The sequence below is a fragment of the Cryptotermes secundus genome, unplaced genomic scaffold (assembly GCF_002891405.2).
Source record: "Cryptotermes secundus unplaced genomic scaffold, Csec_1.0 scaffold342, whole genome shotgun sequence".
NCBI lineage: Eukaryota > Metazoa > Arthropoda > Insecta > Blattodea > Kalotermitidae > Cryptotermes > Cryptotermes secundus.
Window position 1 is genome coordinate 86,899 of NW_019721764.1, and position 15,394 is coordinate 102,292.

The window sequence follows — 15,394 nt, forward strand, 5'->3', positions numbered from 1 at the left end:
TTGGGTTATACGAATGCTTCAAGGCCTTCCTTCTACTAAACCAACTGCCTCCATTACCGAGATACAGGGCGCTCATATTATAAGGTAAGGTTATAAAAACCATCTTTTAAGATCATTTTAGTGAAAGTTTCATCCTTCAAGGCGTACCATTCACTGCTGAAATACTAAACAACCTGCTTCCATGGCCGAGATACAGGGCGCCCATATTATAAGGTAAGGTTATAAAACCACCATTTAAGATCATTTTAGTGAAAGTTTCATGTTCCTATCTCATAGAATTTAAGAACAATGATGAATAAATAATTTTCGAGCAAAATTTAAATGGCCGGCTGAATATATTACCGCAGGAGCCGCGGCCGCGGAATTTAAATGACCACGTCAAAGGGTTAATAAATGCTTTCCAGAACAGAAATTATCTTAAGACAATAGATAATGACTACAAAATTTTAAATTAACATTTTATGCTACAATTTCATTTACATAATAATATTCTGAGAAAATCTGAAGAAACATGTGGAGATCATTATCAGGCTGAAGAAACAAACCATTCCTTATGATAATGTTGGGATGCTCGATATTATTTCTAATCACAGAAACTTAACTGAACTGAGTCTTACAATTGAGATAAAAGGTAAAGTCGTCCCAGAGCCTAACCCCCACCAAATTAAGTTACATACTAGAAACAGAGTTAAAGCTCTAGGCATTATCAAACTCAGTGTTTGGTGAAGCCCAATGTTCAGCTTCAACTAATTTCACTACCAAAAGAGAGAAATCACTACCTATTCAGGGATATGGGCCACATATCATCCAGCTGTTACTGGCCCTGCAATGCAGTAGTGTAATGGTATGTGAACAATCTAGTTCGCTGTTAATGTATTTTTTAAATACTAATACCATTACCCTAACAACATAAAATATGGCCACCAGCCCCATAATACTAGGGATTCATGATCCCTCAATCTTGGAAGATAAAAAGTTACCAAGAATTACTAAAACAACTGGCCAATCCTAAAGTAGCACCTAAGTACCTGCTCTGATGGCAACACAGCTTTATGCTCACAGGGAAAGTTAGAAACATAAAATGTAACACAAACGTTCTTGCATTCAACAACAAACATTAAGAACTGTGAATAAATCAATTAAAAGCAGTTTGGTGTATGCTTTCATAAAAAAACCCCATGCACAAAAAATTATATATCATTTGTTTTGTGAATGTAAAAAGAATGATGTCATAAACAAATCACACAAAAGTTTCTTTTACAGAAAATAGACTTGAACCGCAAAGACAGAGAACACATTAGACGAAATCCAAACTTAAGGACACGTGATAATTTTCACGATTAACATTTTGCTATATTTAGCACTAATATAAGTGGCATAAACTTCTACATTTTATTTTTTGTAATGATATCTCGGCTCAGTGTGAAACAAATCACAATATGGCCATATTACTTCACCACAAAAAGCACACAAAACATCAAGATATAAAGTGAGTACTCATTTAAAAAGGAAAAAAATAATGTCATAATCTCAGTTACCAAATTTGCACAAATAAAAAAATCACATAAAATCAAGCTCCAACCTCAGAAAGTAAAGTAGGCATGTAATGTATCTGGTAAATTTTGATACAATCTCCTCACAAACAGAACACATTGCAAGCAAAGTGCTTCCTGCTGCCGCTGATACTAACTTAACTCACGGGTTTCTTTTCCCTAAATTTACTCCAGTGATTTTTCCAACTCATCAAATTGAATAATGTGATGGATTAATCACACTCAATACACTTTTCTTCCTGTTTCTTCTTGACTTGGGTACATGATGATGACTGCGGCTTAGTGGCACTGCACTGAATGACGAAATCTCCACTGAATTTTTGTTCTTTTTCGCTGGTACTCTTACCTTGAGTAATTCATACAGGTAGTATCGGATGTCATAGTCTGTTAACGTTTGATACAATTGTTTGAAGTCTGTGTTATTGACATGTTCAAAGATAAGAGCAGGAGTTCTTGAGACTGGATCCTTCACGACAGCCTGTAGTGTGATTATGTTCGTTCCTCCACGCAGGTTCTCCAAAATCTTTATTTCACGTTTAATCTTCTTCTTTTTCACTGGCTACAGAAACAAGAATTTTTGTATTTCAGATTACTATAATATGTAACTTCCACACAGCTAAATCTAGTGATGTGATGTTAGGCTTTGGTACATGAAGTGAGCGTGAACTCAACATCAACGTCACTGAAAATATACATGGAAAATATGTAAAACTCGATACCACACACAATTAGCAGTTTTATTACGGCGCCGTCAGCTATATTTTAAGTACTGTATAAATACTAGTAACCTTATGGATACTGATCTCACAAATACAAACAATGATCAGCACTCGTTTCCCCATACTTCCTGATCTTCAAGAACTATACATATTGGAGGAAACTGCTTAAGCAACATTGCAAGTCCACACTTGAAAGTATTAATAACATAATGAGAACTTCAAGTGGATTCAACAACTGATATGCATTTAACTTTCACAATTCGGACACCAACAATCATCCCATATATGTTATTAATTTTGAGACATATTAGTTTTATAAAATTCTCTCAGGCTATATCAGCCATGCCAGTTGGTTAAAAATTAGTGTAATTTCATGTCTGTTTCTGTGCCAATCATCAGAGTTACCGTCCCATTCATATATGAGCCTCATCATAGGTCACAGGCCCAGGGAATTTTATTAATGTCAGACACTGTGGAAGTTTCAGTTCTTACATACTTTAGTTTCATGAGACATATAAACATAATAAATCTGATTCAAATATAATTCCAGAATGTACAGACAGGCATAAAAACATACCCGTTTACTGCAAATGCAGCAATATAGACAGTGCTTGAGGTGGAATGAAAATAGAACTGGGATGCCATCCTGCCACATCCCACCCCACCTCAAGCCCTGGGTATTGTACATCGCATTTACTGCCAAAGAAGTAATGGGATGCTTTTAAGCCATTTAGAAAAGAACCGGGATGCCATCCCACCACACCTCAAGCCCTGAATATAGATGCAATACCTCTTAAAATGGCCAAAATAATCCGAGAATCCTTTCCAGTTCAGACAAAATTTTAATTCTGTTTATTTCTGTTAATTCCATTAATAAAGAAATTTGAAGAACTGATTGGAATGGAAAAAAGATAACTTGCACCATCATTTACTTTGATACTATTCCAAACACTTTTTGTATTTACAGTGAAATGTGCATTAATTAATTCCTGATATAATGTTTTCCAAAATTTAAAATTTAATTTATGTAGCTCTGGTTCCCTTACTTCTATATGCACTTCCTTCCATTCTTGGATTCCTCATGTCAATGTTCAAATTCACAGTCCTCTAAAGAAACAGTAAATCTGAATGCCAGTGAAAGTCATCACTATAAATAATTCCATTATATGTTGTAAATACGTGTACGTTCGTCAACACATCGACACATGGGCCCCCTTCTATTAAATGAACTAACACTTGTCCACATTTTATAAAAATTCAGATGTGAAATGAATTCAAGACCTGGACACTAGTAGGTATAAATGTAGGAATATTAGATTTTCATCACAAATCAGATGATTAAGATCGGCTTTCAGTTACATGAGCAAAAAATATGGCAAAACACAAATATGACACAACCAATCAACACTGCATTAAATTTCTAGACTTCTGCTAGACATGTCAAGGCCAATTCTCTAACATGGTTTTGAACATTATGAGAAAAGAAACAGATCTTAAAACATATGTTTTGTGTGTTAAAATGATTAACTTTATTGTTAAAAATTAAAATAAAATCCATGAAATGTCATATGCACAACGAGGACATCTCTTATCACAAATAATGAAATTTCTACCTTTGGGTCTGAACTTCCAACCATAATTTACAATAAAAGACTTTTACTCCCATCTTCAGAAATCAAATCTTTGTTACTAAACACCACATTACAATACTCATAGTGTATGTGGATGTGGGGCGAGGCAGCCATGACATCTTCATTTTGTTTCTAGATGAAGGTGAATGGCCACATCCATACAATGGCTGCCTCTACTAATGAGAAAAGTGACCTATACAGGCAACACAGAAAAATAGGTGGGCAGCAAAGTCACTGCACTAAACACAAAGTTTTCTTTTTGCAATTCATTTCTTGATGCTGCTAGTAACTGGACAGTGCCCAATGATTAATGAAGAATGAAATTCTAAGGATCTGGAAATAAATGGTCATGGCATAATTTAATGTGCATGTGCTAAGAGGGAGCAAGGAAAACTATGTACACAAAAAACTCTCACTCTGGACAAACAGTATCCTCGGTGAGATTCAAACCATGCACCTCCAATATATAAGATGGAAGCTTTACTGTTCTGGCAAATTTTAAAACAGTTCTTAAAAAAACTTGAAAATTAAAAGGTAAGATTCAAAATAAAATATACTTCTACAGATTTCTCAGAAAGAAACGTACACATGTGCAGAATTCTCAATTTACTAACCTACTTCTGACCAGTAATACAAGTAACAATCAAGGAATCATGTTAGAAGCAGACAATTAACATGGTATAACATGCTGCTGTCTACAACCATATTTCACCCTGATTCCGATAACAATCTGTTCTCAGGCTCAATGCTAATAATAAAATAAACATATTAATATGCATACCTTTAATATTTTCACTACACATTTCTCATTGTTTGTAATATTGATGGCTTCAAAGACTTCACTGTATTTCCCTCGTCCAAGTTTTCTAACAAGCTGATAGTCATCTTGCTGTCTGAAGGAAAACCAACGTGTTAGCTAATGATCATGAAATAATGTGTACATGTCTGTTCTATGGATAAAAAAGAACATCGGGAAATTCTGTATAAACAAAATGTTACACAGATGAGCCAGTACATCAAATGGAGCAAATTCTAACAAAGAATGTAACAAAAAGAAAGAATAAAGTACTGATACTGACAGCAAGAATATTGTGTAATTATGTACAACTTGCATCAAACTGCATAAAATCCTAAAATCAATTTATTATACAAAGTTTTGCTACCCATATGAGTCAGAACAGAAAGACAAACAATGTCTTGAAAGCTACAAACACGCAATGCCTTTCTCAGACCTCCCCTCCCCCAACTGCTTACACTGGGTCATGTCCAAGTGTTTGGACAACTTATGTTCAGTCCAGGCAACAGCTGCGTAATTGAACATCAAAAATGTAACTACAATGTGCAGCAAACATCTAAGCAGCACAAAACTCCACCAAATGCTACTACCATTTTAATCCTACTCTTGAGGAAATTCTCATTTGTACTGCAAAGGAAATTCGATTCTACTGCTGTACATATTTCATATACAGCTAAACTGCAGCAACTTCCAGAACCAACCACACAAAATCCAACTTCAATGTTAAAATTATTGAACATTTATATATACTGCACTAATTTTCTTATTCAAGGCTATGCAAAAATTAAATAATCTTCTGGAACACAATGAAATAAAATAGCCCATGAACATACAGAATCTACTAGTACATGAACAACTGGGCCATAACAAAGTTTTGTGGCATTCACCTCAAAGTTTCAACAAATTCACAAAAGTGAAGTACTTATTGCTAAACACACTATTTTTACTGATAATGTGTATTAAAATACTTGATCTAAGTGGCATATAGTGATAAACAATACATGTTTATGGTAAACAACTTATTAAATAATGCATGTCGATGTCAAATTTCTCACACCCTGCTGAACTCTAATGGCCCCCATTCACACACAGTTTGGCTCCAGTTCGGCCTGCACAGTTAAAGACTGAAAGGCAAAACTGACGCATGTGGTGCGGCCGGCTGGCCAATCATTTGGACTGTTGGCCTGTGGGAAACCTGTCAGTCCATCAGTTCTGCCTGCAGGACCATAGCACGTGACGTGTGAGACTCAACATTATAGGCTGGAAGACCGTGATTGTGGCATGAAGCCTGCTGCCTTATCTGCGGGGGTAAACTGTCACAGTTTTGCCTGTAAGGTCAATCAGAAGGCCAAACTGTGTGTGTATGGGGGGCCTTAGTCCTATATTTTGTATTTTTACCAACTAATCAAACTAACAGGGAATCTCTCAGCTCCACTCATAGTAAATCATGTTTAATCATAAAACAATCAAAACAGGTGCACACTATGTTATCAATGTGAAATATGAAACTTATGTCACTAATTACACATCAAAAGAACTGAATAATATGCCAACAGGAAAAAACTTCATAATACTGGGACCATTTCTAATTGCTTCTGAACTGACTCTATTTATAGTTATTAAGTGTAACGTCTATTCTAAACCCCTAAGTCTCTTTACCTGTTATTGAATCTTTATTTTATTTATAGACACCAGGCCTAACACACATAAACAAATCAAACTTACTCAAGATAAATGCCAACATACTGTTGTTACACAACAAATAATGCCTATGTGCATTAAATCTCTTACACCAAATAACCAGAAAACTTAATTAGCATTAGCACTTACCCCCAGTCCACAACATATGACTCATAATCCCAGTATTCGCGTGGCTTATGAGAGTTGATATCTGAATAAACTCGTGAACGGCTTGGTAGAGCCATTTTTAGAGCCCAATGCGACTGGGATCTCGAGCAGGACGCACGACTTATAGGCCCTGCCGCAACATAAGCTTGGAATAATACTCCTGAAAATATAAACATGTTTAGATAATCAATGGTATAAAATATATCATATACCATCAGGTAATATGAATATTATAAAGTATACGCAGTAATGTAATTGGTTGAGGGGCTATGCTACAAGCCGGAAGGTCGCGGCTTTAAGGCCCGATGAGGTCATTGGATTTTTTTCAATTAACCTAATCCTTCCTGCCGCACTATGACCCTGGAGTCGACTCAGCCTCTAACAGAAATGAGTACCAGGAATTAATTAAATAATTTTCCTGGGGAGTAAAGCGCGACCGGCGCTTAAGGCTGACCTTACCGCCATCTATGAGCCGATAATGTGGGACCCTCAACGTCCCACAACCCTATGGGCCTTCACGGTCTGGTACAGGGATAACTTTACTTTTTTTTTTAGTTATGTAAAATACTATCATTAAGTCAGTCAGATCGATATTTTTGTGTATAGCGTTATTAATTACACTTACATAACTTCTGTGCATGTTTAGTAATGTCGAAACAACACTCAAACAAAACTGGATAATTCAATACACGCAAACTAACCTATATAAATACTTGAACTACCAAATTACTTTCCACTTCTGTATAACTGACTCAAAAACATAAAACACAGTATAGTTTTCTTATCACTATCTACATTGAGGAGCAACATTTAAAACTTCTGACCTCTCCAAACATAAATCATTTATACTGGCTCCTACTGAACATTTAATCAGACTACACGATACACTGGCATCCATCCCACATAAAAATAATTTATTATACCACACCCATGCACATAAAAGCCATAAAATTATCTCTTACACTTATTAAGGCAACTAAAACAAAACACATATATCAGACTGTAAAAATAACATCACATACGAATCCGAAAAATAAAATAGCCACTTCTCCCACATTCGAGCAAACGCCATTACTTGCGCCTTATCTTCCATCGGGAACTAAAGTACATCAATATTTCGCACATGATTTCTGCATACCTAATACATTCCGAAGTGGAATCCTGGTTCACTAATGAATACACATACACAAAGAATTTTAATATATATAAAATGGCGTGGAAAAAAGGCTTCCAGTTCACAATTCAATTGCGTATTTTAAGGTGAGCCGGCTTCTCAAAGAGTAAAATTCAAGATGGCTGCTTACAGCCGCCACGGAAAACTGGGAAACGAGGTTCGCGTAGGACATTTCTTCCACCCCCCTCTACAGTTCATTGAGTGTTTTAGAGGATGCGTAAGAGATGGCGAAACATTCGTCAGTGCAATTTTCAATTTGATAAGGCCGTTATGTCGATTATGTGTCTTTCACATTCGTTACGAAACGTGTTTTGATGGTTTAGTAATGCAGATTGATGCGGATGTCCTACAGAAGGAAGGTAACAGAACAGCGCGCATATAGAAACATAACCAAAAACAATTACAGAGGCACGAGCAGCAATATTATAAAACTTCTATCAATATATTACGCAAAATGTTGCAGTTAAGGTCTGAATTTACTGTTTCGCTAGACAAGTCATTCGATACGTATCTATAACCCAGAGTGCCATATGTCGGCATAATGTAATAATTCCTTCCGATTAGGTATGACACTTTGTTGCCTGCAAAACGTCATTGCTATCGAGGGATCGATTTCGTAATTTCGCGATCTGCCATCTAGTTCCTACATGTAATATTTAAGTTTGCATTACCATCATAGAGAGAAGTCTGCATTTTGTGTACTGTTAAAAGGATTTTTATTAATTCGTTGGCACATTAAACCCTTTGACCGTTCTCATCGTTTTATCCGACCCATTGGGTACCTGTGGCAATTTTCCGGTCAGGGGAGGTGGGATAATTAAAGCAGTCTATGCGTGAAGCCGACCACTCATTTCCATCCAGTGCCGAGGTCAAGAATGGTGGAGCTATACCTCCACTCTCCAAAATGTCTTCATAGCATAGTGCTTAAATAATTAAGTACAGGTACAACTTTGCCTTTTCATTAGTTTTATCCTGAGGGCCTTGCCTGATCCATGAGTCACACTTTGTCAACCTGTAATTTTGACTTCACATATATTTCGATAATGGTTGGTTGTGATGTGGTTATCACGCTCTGTTTGCTTTGTCTCGAGGGAAATGAGCTGCTGATGCCCACAATGTGATAGAATCATTGCATCCCGTATAAGCTTCTGCAACACAGCTCTTAGGTCCATGGATAAATTTATGTTTATTGCACCTTGACTTTCAAGTAAAACCATTCCAACTGGCTCATATACCACAAACCAATGCTTTCCTGAAAATCTATCTCCTCTCCATAATGGCAGTATCATGGTATTTTGGTTAACAATCCAGCCAGGTATGGGAGGCACCCACTTTGAATCAACTGAGAAACTTCCATAACCTAAGTGAACTATTTCGTAGTTTTGCTTGATGCCGTTGAGCAGATACCTAAAACAGATCCACCAATTCACAGTTAATGTACACAAAGCCAAGATAGAACAAATTAAAATTTGTATACTGAAAATTTTGGGTATTTGGAAGGTTTTGAATTTAATACCACAAGTATTTTAGATTGGAGGTTCTCACAGTGGTGGTGGCTAGTGAAAAGTACTATCTTCTGGGATGGGAAGGGTGAGCCAAGTTACTTCATTTACTCTTTGACCTCTAGATGGAATCTGTATGTTCTTTCTAAATGCCTGTAAAGTAGACCACACTGCATTATACTCCTGAAAGATGGTACACTTAATGTTGTTAATTCCACATTTCCAGATTTATGTTGTCCTTGCCTTTTTTGATTGTATTTGCATTGTGTTCTGTGGACACTCAAAAAACGTGTAGTGGACCATGTGGTTTTCAAAATAAGCTTAAAATATGCATTATGTATATGTAGCAACTTTTAAAACAAAAATGTTTAAAAAGTGTTGCAGGTAAGATGGAACATCAGAGACATTTATTAATTAATAATATGCAACAGGATCCTATAATATAATATTAATTTTGCTTGTCCTTGTCCTGTCTGCTGTGGATCTACCTACTCAAGGAAACTAACAATGGCCATTTTTATTAGCAGGTTCAGTACAAATAAAAAATAATCTTGAAACTGTTTATATCAATAAAATTGCAAATTTCTTTCATGGTTACTAAACATTTATGTACACAATTTCCATCTTATAACATTCATCCATAATTATTCACGGAAATTATACACTTATGTACCAACTGCATGGCTGTAATTTTACAAATAAATTCCCAAGCTCTTTAAAAACTAAACACAGTAAAAAGCCAAAAATTAAACATAAGTATTCTGTTTACTTAAATGTGGTAGATGGTTTAACAAAAGGTATAATGTGATGATTCTTAGAACAGTAACAATATATACAATTTAACAACAAATATAGAAATGTAAAGCTCCTCACACATTCTCTACTTATATGTCACTTATGTTTTAAGTGCTTCTGACTGCTTATTAGACAGATTCAGCAAATTAAATTATATATTTACAGATTTCATTGCTGACCTATCATACAATTTTATCACCACCATCAAATGAAAGCAGAAATGCAGTGCCTGTACCAGACCTTCTCACTTATTATTAGCCACACAGTAACAGATGAAACACATGCAGGATCACTGCAAAATGTATTGGACTGCTTACTGAACAGTAACAGCCCTGCAACATATCACACATTTATAAGCTCAACCTTAAAGTGTTAGAACTTGCCAGTTCTGAAAATGATTCTTAACTGAAAAATTTAACACAGTATACAGAGTAAAATCTGTCTAAAATGGAGCCTGGCAGAAACTGAAACATGTCTTTATCAGAAAACTTCTCTGGTCTAAAAAATAAAGTGTAAATTTGTGGAAAAGGGAAAGGAAAATCGTTAGCTGAAATATATACTTATTCTTTCAAATGATTTTATTCTGTACTGTGCTTCCTGAATTCATGTTGTGAACTCTGGGTTATGCCAACATACATAACAATGCTTCTAAGGAACATACTGCTTTGATCTTCTTAAGGGTTGAAGTCAACCGTAAAGATGGAGACAGTATACTCCCAAAAGAAATCTTAAATGGGGACTTCAATGTATATAGTTCACAGTGATGATCAAAAAAAAAAATCTGAATATAACTTATATTTTTATAAACTGTTATCACACATCTCCAGTGAAAAAATATGAGAAACAAATTCACTGCATGGAATTATATTCACGCTCTTCAGTACATTCACGTGCCTGGGAGTCATTGGGGACTGTGTATTTAATTCTGATAATTAATGTATGGAACATGGTTGTAATAAGTCCGAATTTTCATGATTATATAAAAAAACTAAATACACTGGCATAAACAGATTGAAAACAGCTGGCTGCAGAGAAGTGCTGGTGATGTGTACATCATGTATTTGCTGACCCCAAATCTTACTTGAACTAGACTGATATCAGAAAATAAAGACTCAAGAAAATCTGTGTCAATACTGACAATGATACAAAGAAATCAAGCCCTTAGCTATATTTTGTTTTAAAGTAACCATGCAGTATACATAGTATCCATTTGTTCTGAAATTTTACAATCGTGTCTTTTCACTGCTGCAGCGAATATGATTAGTTCAACATTCAACATAGTGTCTCAGCAGTCCCCTATGCTGTGATACTGAATGTTGAGCATGCAGTACTGAAACCATAATCAACAGAACTAAGACATAATGAAAGCTGTCAATCTTACTTTATACATTTCATCTTCACTTGCCATACAAAAAACATATAGACAAAAATAAATAGAGATACTATTTCTAACAGTTTACAGCATGAAAAGCACATGAGCAATTATGAAAGGGTGTTAATATGAACATTAAGTTGGTAGGCAATTAGGAAACACTATTCTATATTAGTCCAGTCTAGAAAACCAACAGTCGCCGGAATCCGTTGCGCTGACCATGCGACACCCTCTATCTGCAAAAGTTGGCACTAACTTCCCCGACAAGTGGCAGTCGCTTGTTCGGTATAGTTTGTTTGCGGACTAAAAGCCACAGAGTTATTCTATATTAGTTTACTATACCATTTCAGTTATTCTAAATTATGTTATTGACAAATCTGTTGTTACTATTATTATTATTTGTATCCAATAAAACTGGAACATAAAATACAAGATGTGAGAAACAATTCTATACCAAACCGTAATTACGTGGTTTATGTTTTCCATTTCTTGTCTTCCTAATGGACCTGTATTATGATCCATAATAACAGCATTGCACAAAAATTAAATTGTGTGCAAGTGTTCAAATGCATTTTCATGCATTTCAAAATTAAACACTATCATATGTTTGAACTAAATAACCACAATATTTACATCATTTATAACAGTGTTTCTCAGCTGCTGGACTGTGGCCTGGTACCAGTGCCTGGCATCAATTACACCGGGCCATTTTATAGAAAAAAGAATTTATCGGGCTGTGGTCTGACAAAGGTTGAGAACCACTAATTTATAACATTAACAAATAAATCTGGACTGCAAAACTAATGGCATCTCATTTAAATGTTTCCATATTGTTCTCTAACACCCATTTCCTTTCATCCCATGCACAAAAACGGTCCATATTCATAATTCATAAAAATATAAGAATTTTCCTTCAAAATATAGTAGCATATATAAAGAATGGAAGATAGAGATGACTGAAAAATTGTGTGTACATTATAGTTTAAGAGGACATTATATGATCATTTTAAATGTTGTACAGAAATTGCTGCAATGGTATAAATAAGAAAGGAAGAATTGTCATCAAAATTAAAAAAACCATCATGCACAAAATTTTCTTTCAGTCATCTGTACATGCAGACATCTTTACATTATTCTTCAAGGCTGGTAACTAATGACATTTATAAAATGGCAAAAGAGCTTCAGTATTTTTACTTGGCCAATGGCAATTTTCTGTGCTAATACAGGATATGTACAAAATATGTATAAACTAGTTCTAATTTACAAAACATCAATTAAATATGTGGTGTATTAATATATATTATCCATTTTCATATAAGGCAAATAACTGCTGTATCTTCAGCTCAATTGATCAGTTACTTTTACAAAGCTATTGTATTATCATCTTAGCTAAATTTATGTCAGTTATAGATGTTACAGAAAGTTAACTACACAGAGTCAGGCAGAACTTTACATACACTTGTAGGTTTATAAGGATATCTGTCCTGTGCAGTATTATTCGCCTCAAATCTCATAGGAACTGTGAAGAAAACGCAAAATAATACAAATTCAGGATGTGTGTTTCAGTAAAAATTTAGCTTCCTCAACATTACTGAGACAAATTTCTTAGAACACTATAATATTTCTGTCAAGAGGCAATCCATCAGTATTTTACATATATTTATTCATACTAAGAAGTCCAAGGGTATACTTTATGATAAAGATGAAAGAGTCTCTAATATCAATAAACTCCATGGAATATTTGTTGGTAAATGAATGAAAACTACGCCCCCTATAAGTACTCCAATTATTGATGTAATGAATATCTACTACATAGATTGTAAGGAATTGTGTGAAAATTAAGAATTTTGAAATAACATCAATGACATTAAATTTCTTGATTCTGCCATTTTGCAATTCATTATCCATACTGCAGCTTTGTTCAGTACATATTTATGAGAATATACTGGATTCCTTGCTATGACAGTTAATTGACTGATTCTAATTCAAGGAGATAATTTAGTTTAAATTTTCTTTAAATGTCTACAATTTACTATGTTCTGTGTAAAGGGTTATAAGTTGATGCAGTGCAATATTATAATTGCAGTATTACTGAACCACAAAATGTAAATGGTGTTTTGTAAATGTAGAACAGAATAAAGTATGTATAAATTAGATACAATTCTTTGGAATAAGATACACATTCAACAAGCACCATAAATAATTGTCCTGCTCAGACGTAATGTAACAGCAGTTCATTCCTGTATGTGATGCAAAAAGCAAAATTGCTTCATGCAGTGTGAATGACATTGCTAAGAGAGACAACTACTGCTTAGCATGGTTTGTGTGATGAGGATGACGGGTTCTAGTTCGGATGATTGGATTTATTAGCACCTTGGTTACAACCTCCCTTAGTTACATTCAAATACAGTGCTATCGCTGAGTTACACTTCATAATCCACTGTTGCACGCACACTACGATTTCCAGTCTTCACAGATCTCAACACAGAAACTATAGCAGTCTCACTGAATCACATACTCCCAGTATCACACTTTTAGTCTTCACAGGTCTCCTACGAACTTCCCGTGGTTGTCTCCTATTGAGAACTCTCACTGTCACTTAAACACTCTCAAATACTCTGAAATACTGCCCTGGTTATTCCTGGAATCTTGTTATATATAGCCTCCACACCAACCACGCACAGAAAACAGCCTATATTGTTGAAATGCGTTTACCAAGCGACTGCAAAGCAATGGTCCTGGCATGGTCTCCATAGAAGCCAGTCACGTGATAGCTAGTACTGTTGCAGTGTAACATCATTGTGCCTGCACAGAAGTCTGTTTCCTGAACTGTTGCCTGAAGCAGGTTGCATAACCTCATTGAGTGCATTTACACAACTGAAGTCTGTTTACAGGTCGTTGCCTAGAAACGCTCTGGCCATCCATGTTACAGTATTTTGTGTTTGTGAAACTGAAGAAACAAAACTGATCTTCATAAATTTTAGGTTTTCAAAAACTGATTTGTAACAGCTCATTATGCTTATATTTTTAATAAAATGAATCTGAAATTTGTTTCAATTCAATTTTGAAAACATCAAAACTTGTGATAACTAGGAACCAGGAGACATGGTGCTATTTTGTATAATTCTAAATATCTGTCATGCCTTCATACATCCAATACTGAATCAAATTTAAAGCCATACATTAGAGCCATGCCCACTTTTAACACTTTGCGGACCGAATGCATGATATCATGATTTTAGGACACGTTAGGTTGTAACACACTATACCTTGCTCTGGCGCTATGCAACTGCAATGAATACTGCATAATAAATCTTCAGAATGTAAGCTAGGTATTCAGTAACTTGATCTGGCTGGCTAGGGTCCCTACTCCAAAAGAAAATAAACTTTGCCCCTTCCAGCTGTTTATGTACCAGGCAGGAAATTAGTGGAGGGGAATATGTTTCAAGCATGTTATGCAGCAAAGGGTTACGTACATGTAGAAGTAGTTTTTGGGTAAATTGGGAATCCCTACAATTAGATGTAAGATGGGAAAAAAAAACACAAAAAAAAAACTAAAACTGAATAGTAATAAGGACATGAACCGGAGAGCTGGGGTTACAAGGAAGTAAAAGAAATTCCTGACTAATCAGAATGTTAACACGACAGCGGGAACCGCTGACAATGCGGAAGGGCTATAAGAAAGGTGTCATAAGCACTAAGGCAGACGAAAAATGCTGAGTAGGAGGAGGCGGCTTACCAAAAGAGTCAACCCCTTCTCGATTGACAACCAATAATCAAGCTACACCGACCCAAAATCACGTCAGGGTAGGAGGACCCCTATACCCGGAAGACAACGAGTCAGCATAGCAGAGGTTATAAAAACCCGAGACGACCCATTTTAGGGGCTCTTTTCAGCTTTTTAGCTTTTTTTGGCTATTCGATTCGATTCTAGTCGGATCTATTCTTATTAATGTCATTATTACATTAGTACCTGAATTGTGGCCATGAGTGGACGCTGGATC

General features: G+C 35.4%; 1 protein-coding gene across 3 annotated transcripts in view; it reads right to left on the bottom strand.

Moving 5' to 3' along the window:
- LOC111875673 (casein kinase II subunit alpha) overlaps window positions 1–7,865 on the bottom strand; it is a 23,307-nt gene extending 15,442 nt beyond the window's left edge. For 2 of the 3 annotated variants that reach the window (XM_023872089.1, XM_023872090.2), the window contains exons 1-4: window positions 7,686–7,865; window positions 6,530–6,707; window positions 4,685–4,796; window positions 1,900–2,112 (exon numbers count right to left, since the gene is read on the bottom strand). In XM_023872089.1, the coding sequence (XP_023727857.1) occupies window positions 1,900–2,112; window positions 4,685–4,796; window positions 6,530–6,624 (420 nt within the window). In that variant the 5' untranslated portion in view covers window positions 6,625–6,707; window positions 7,686–7,865. Of the gene's footprint in view, window positions 1–1,899; window positions 2,113–4,684; window positions 4,797–6,529; window positions 6,708–7,509; window positions 7,581–7,685 lie in introns of those variants that run through there. The other variant, XM_033750166.1, reaches the window with a different exon arrangement.
- Window positions 7,866–15,394: the final 7,529 nt, after the last annotated feature.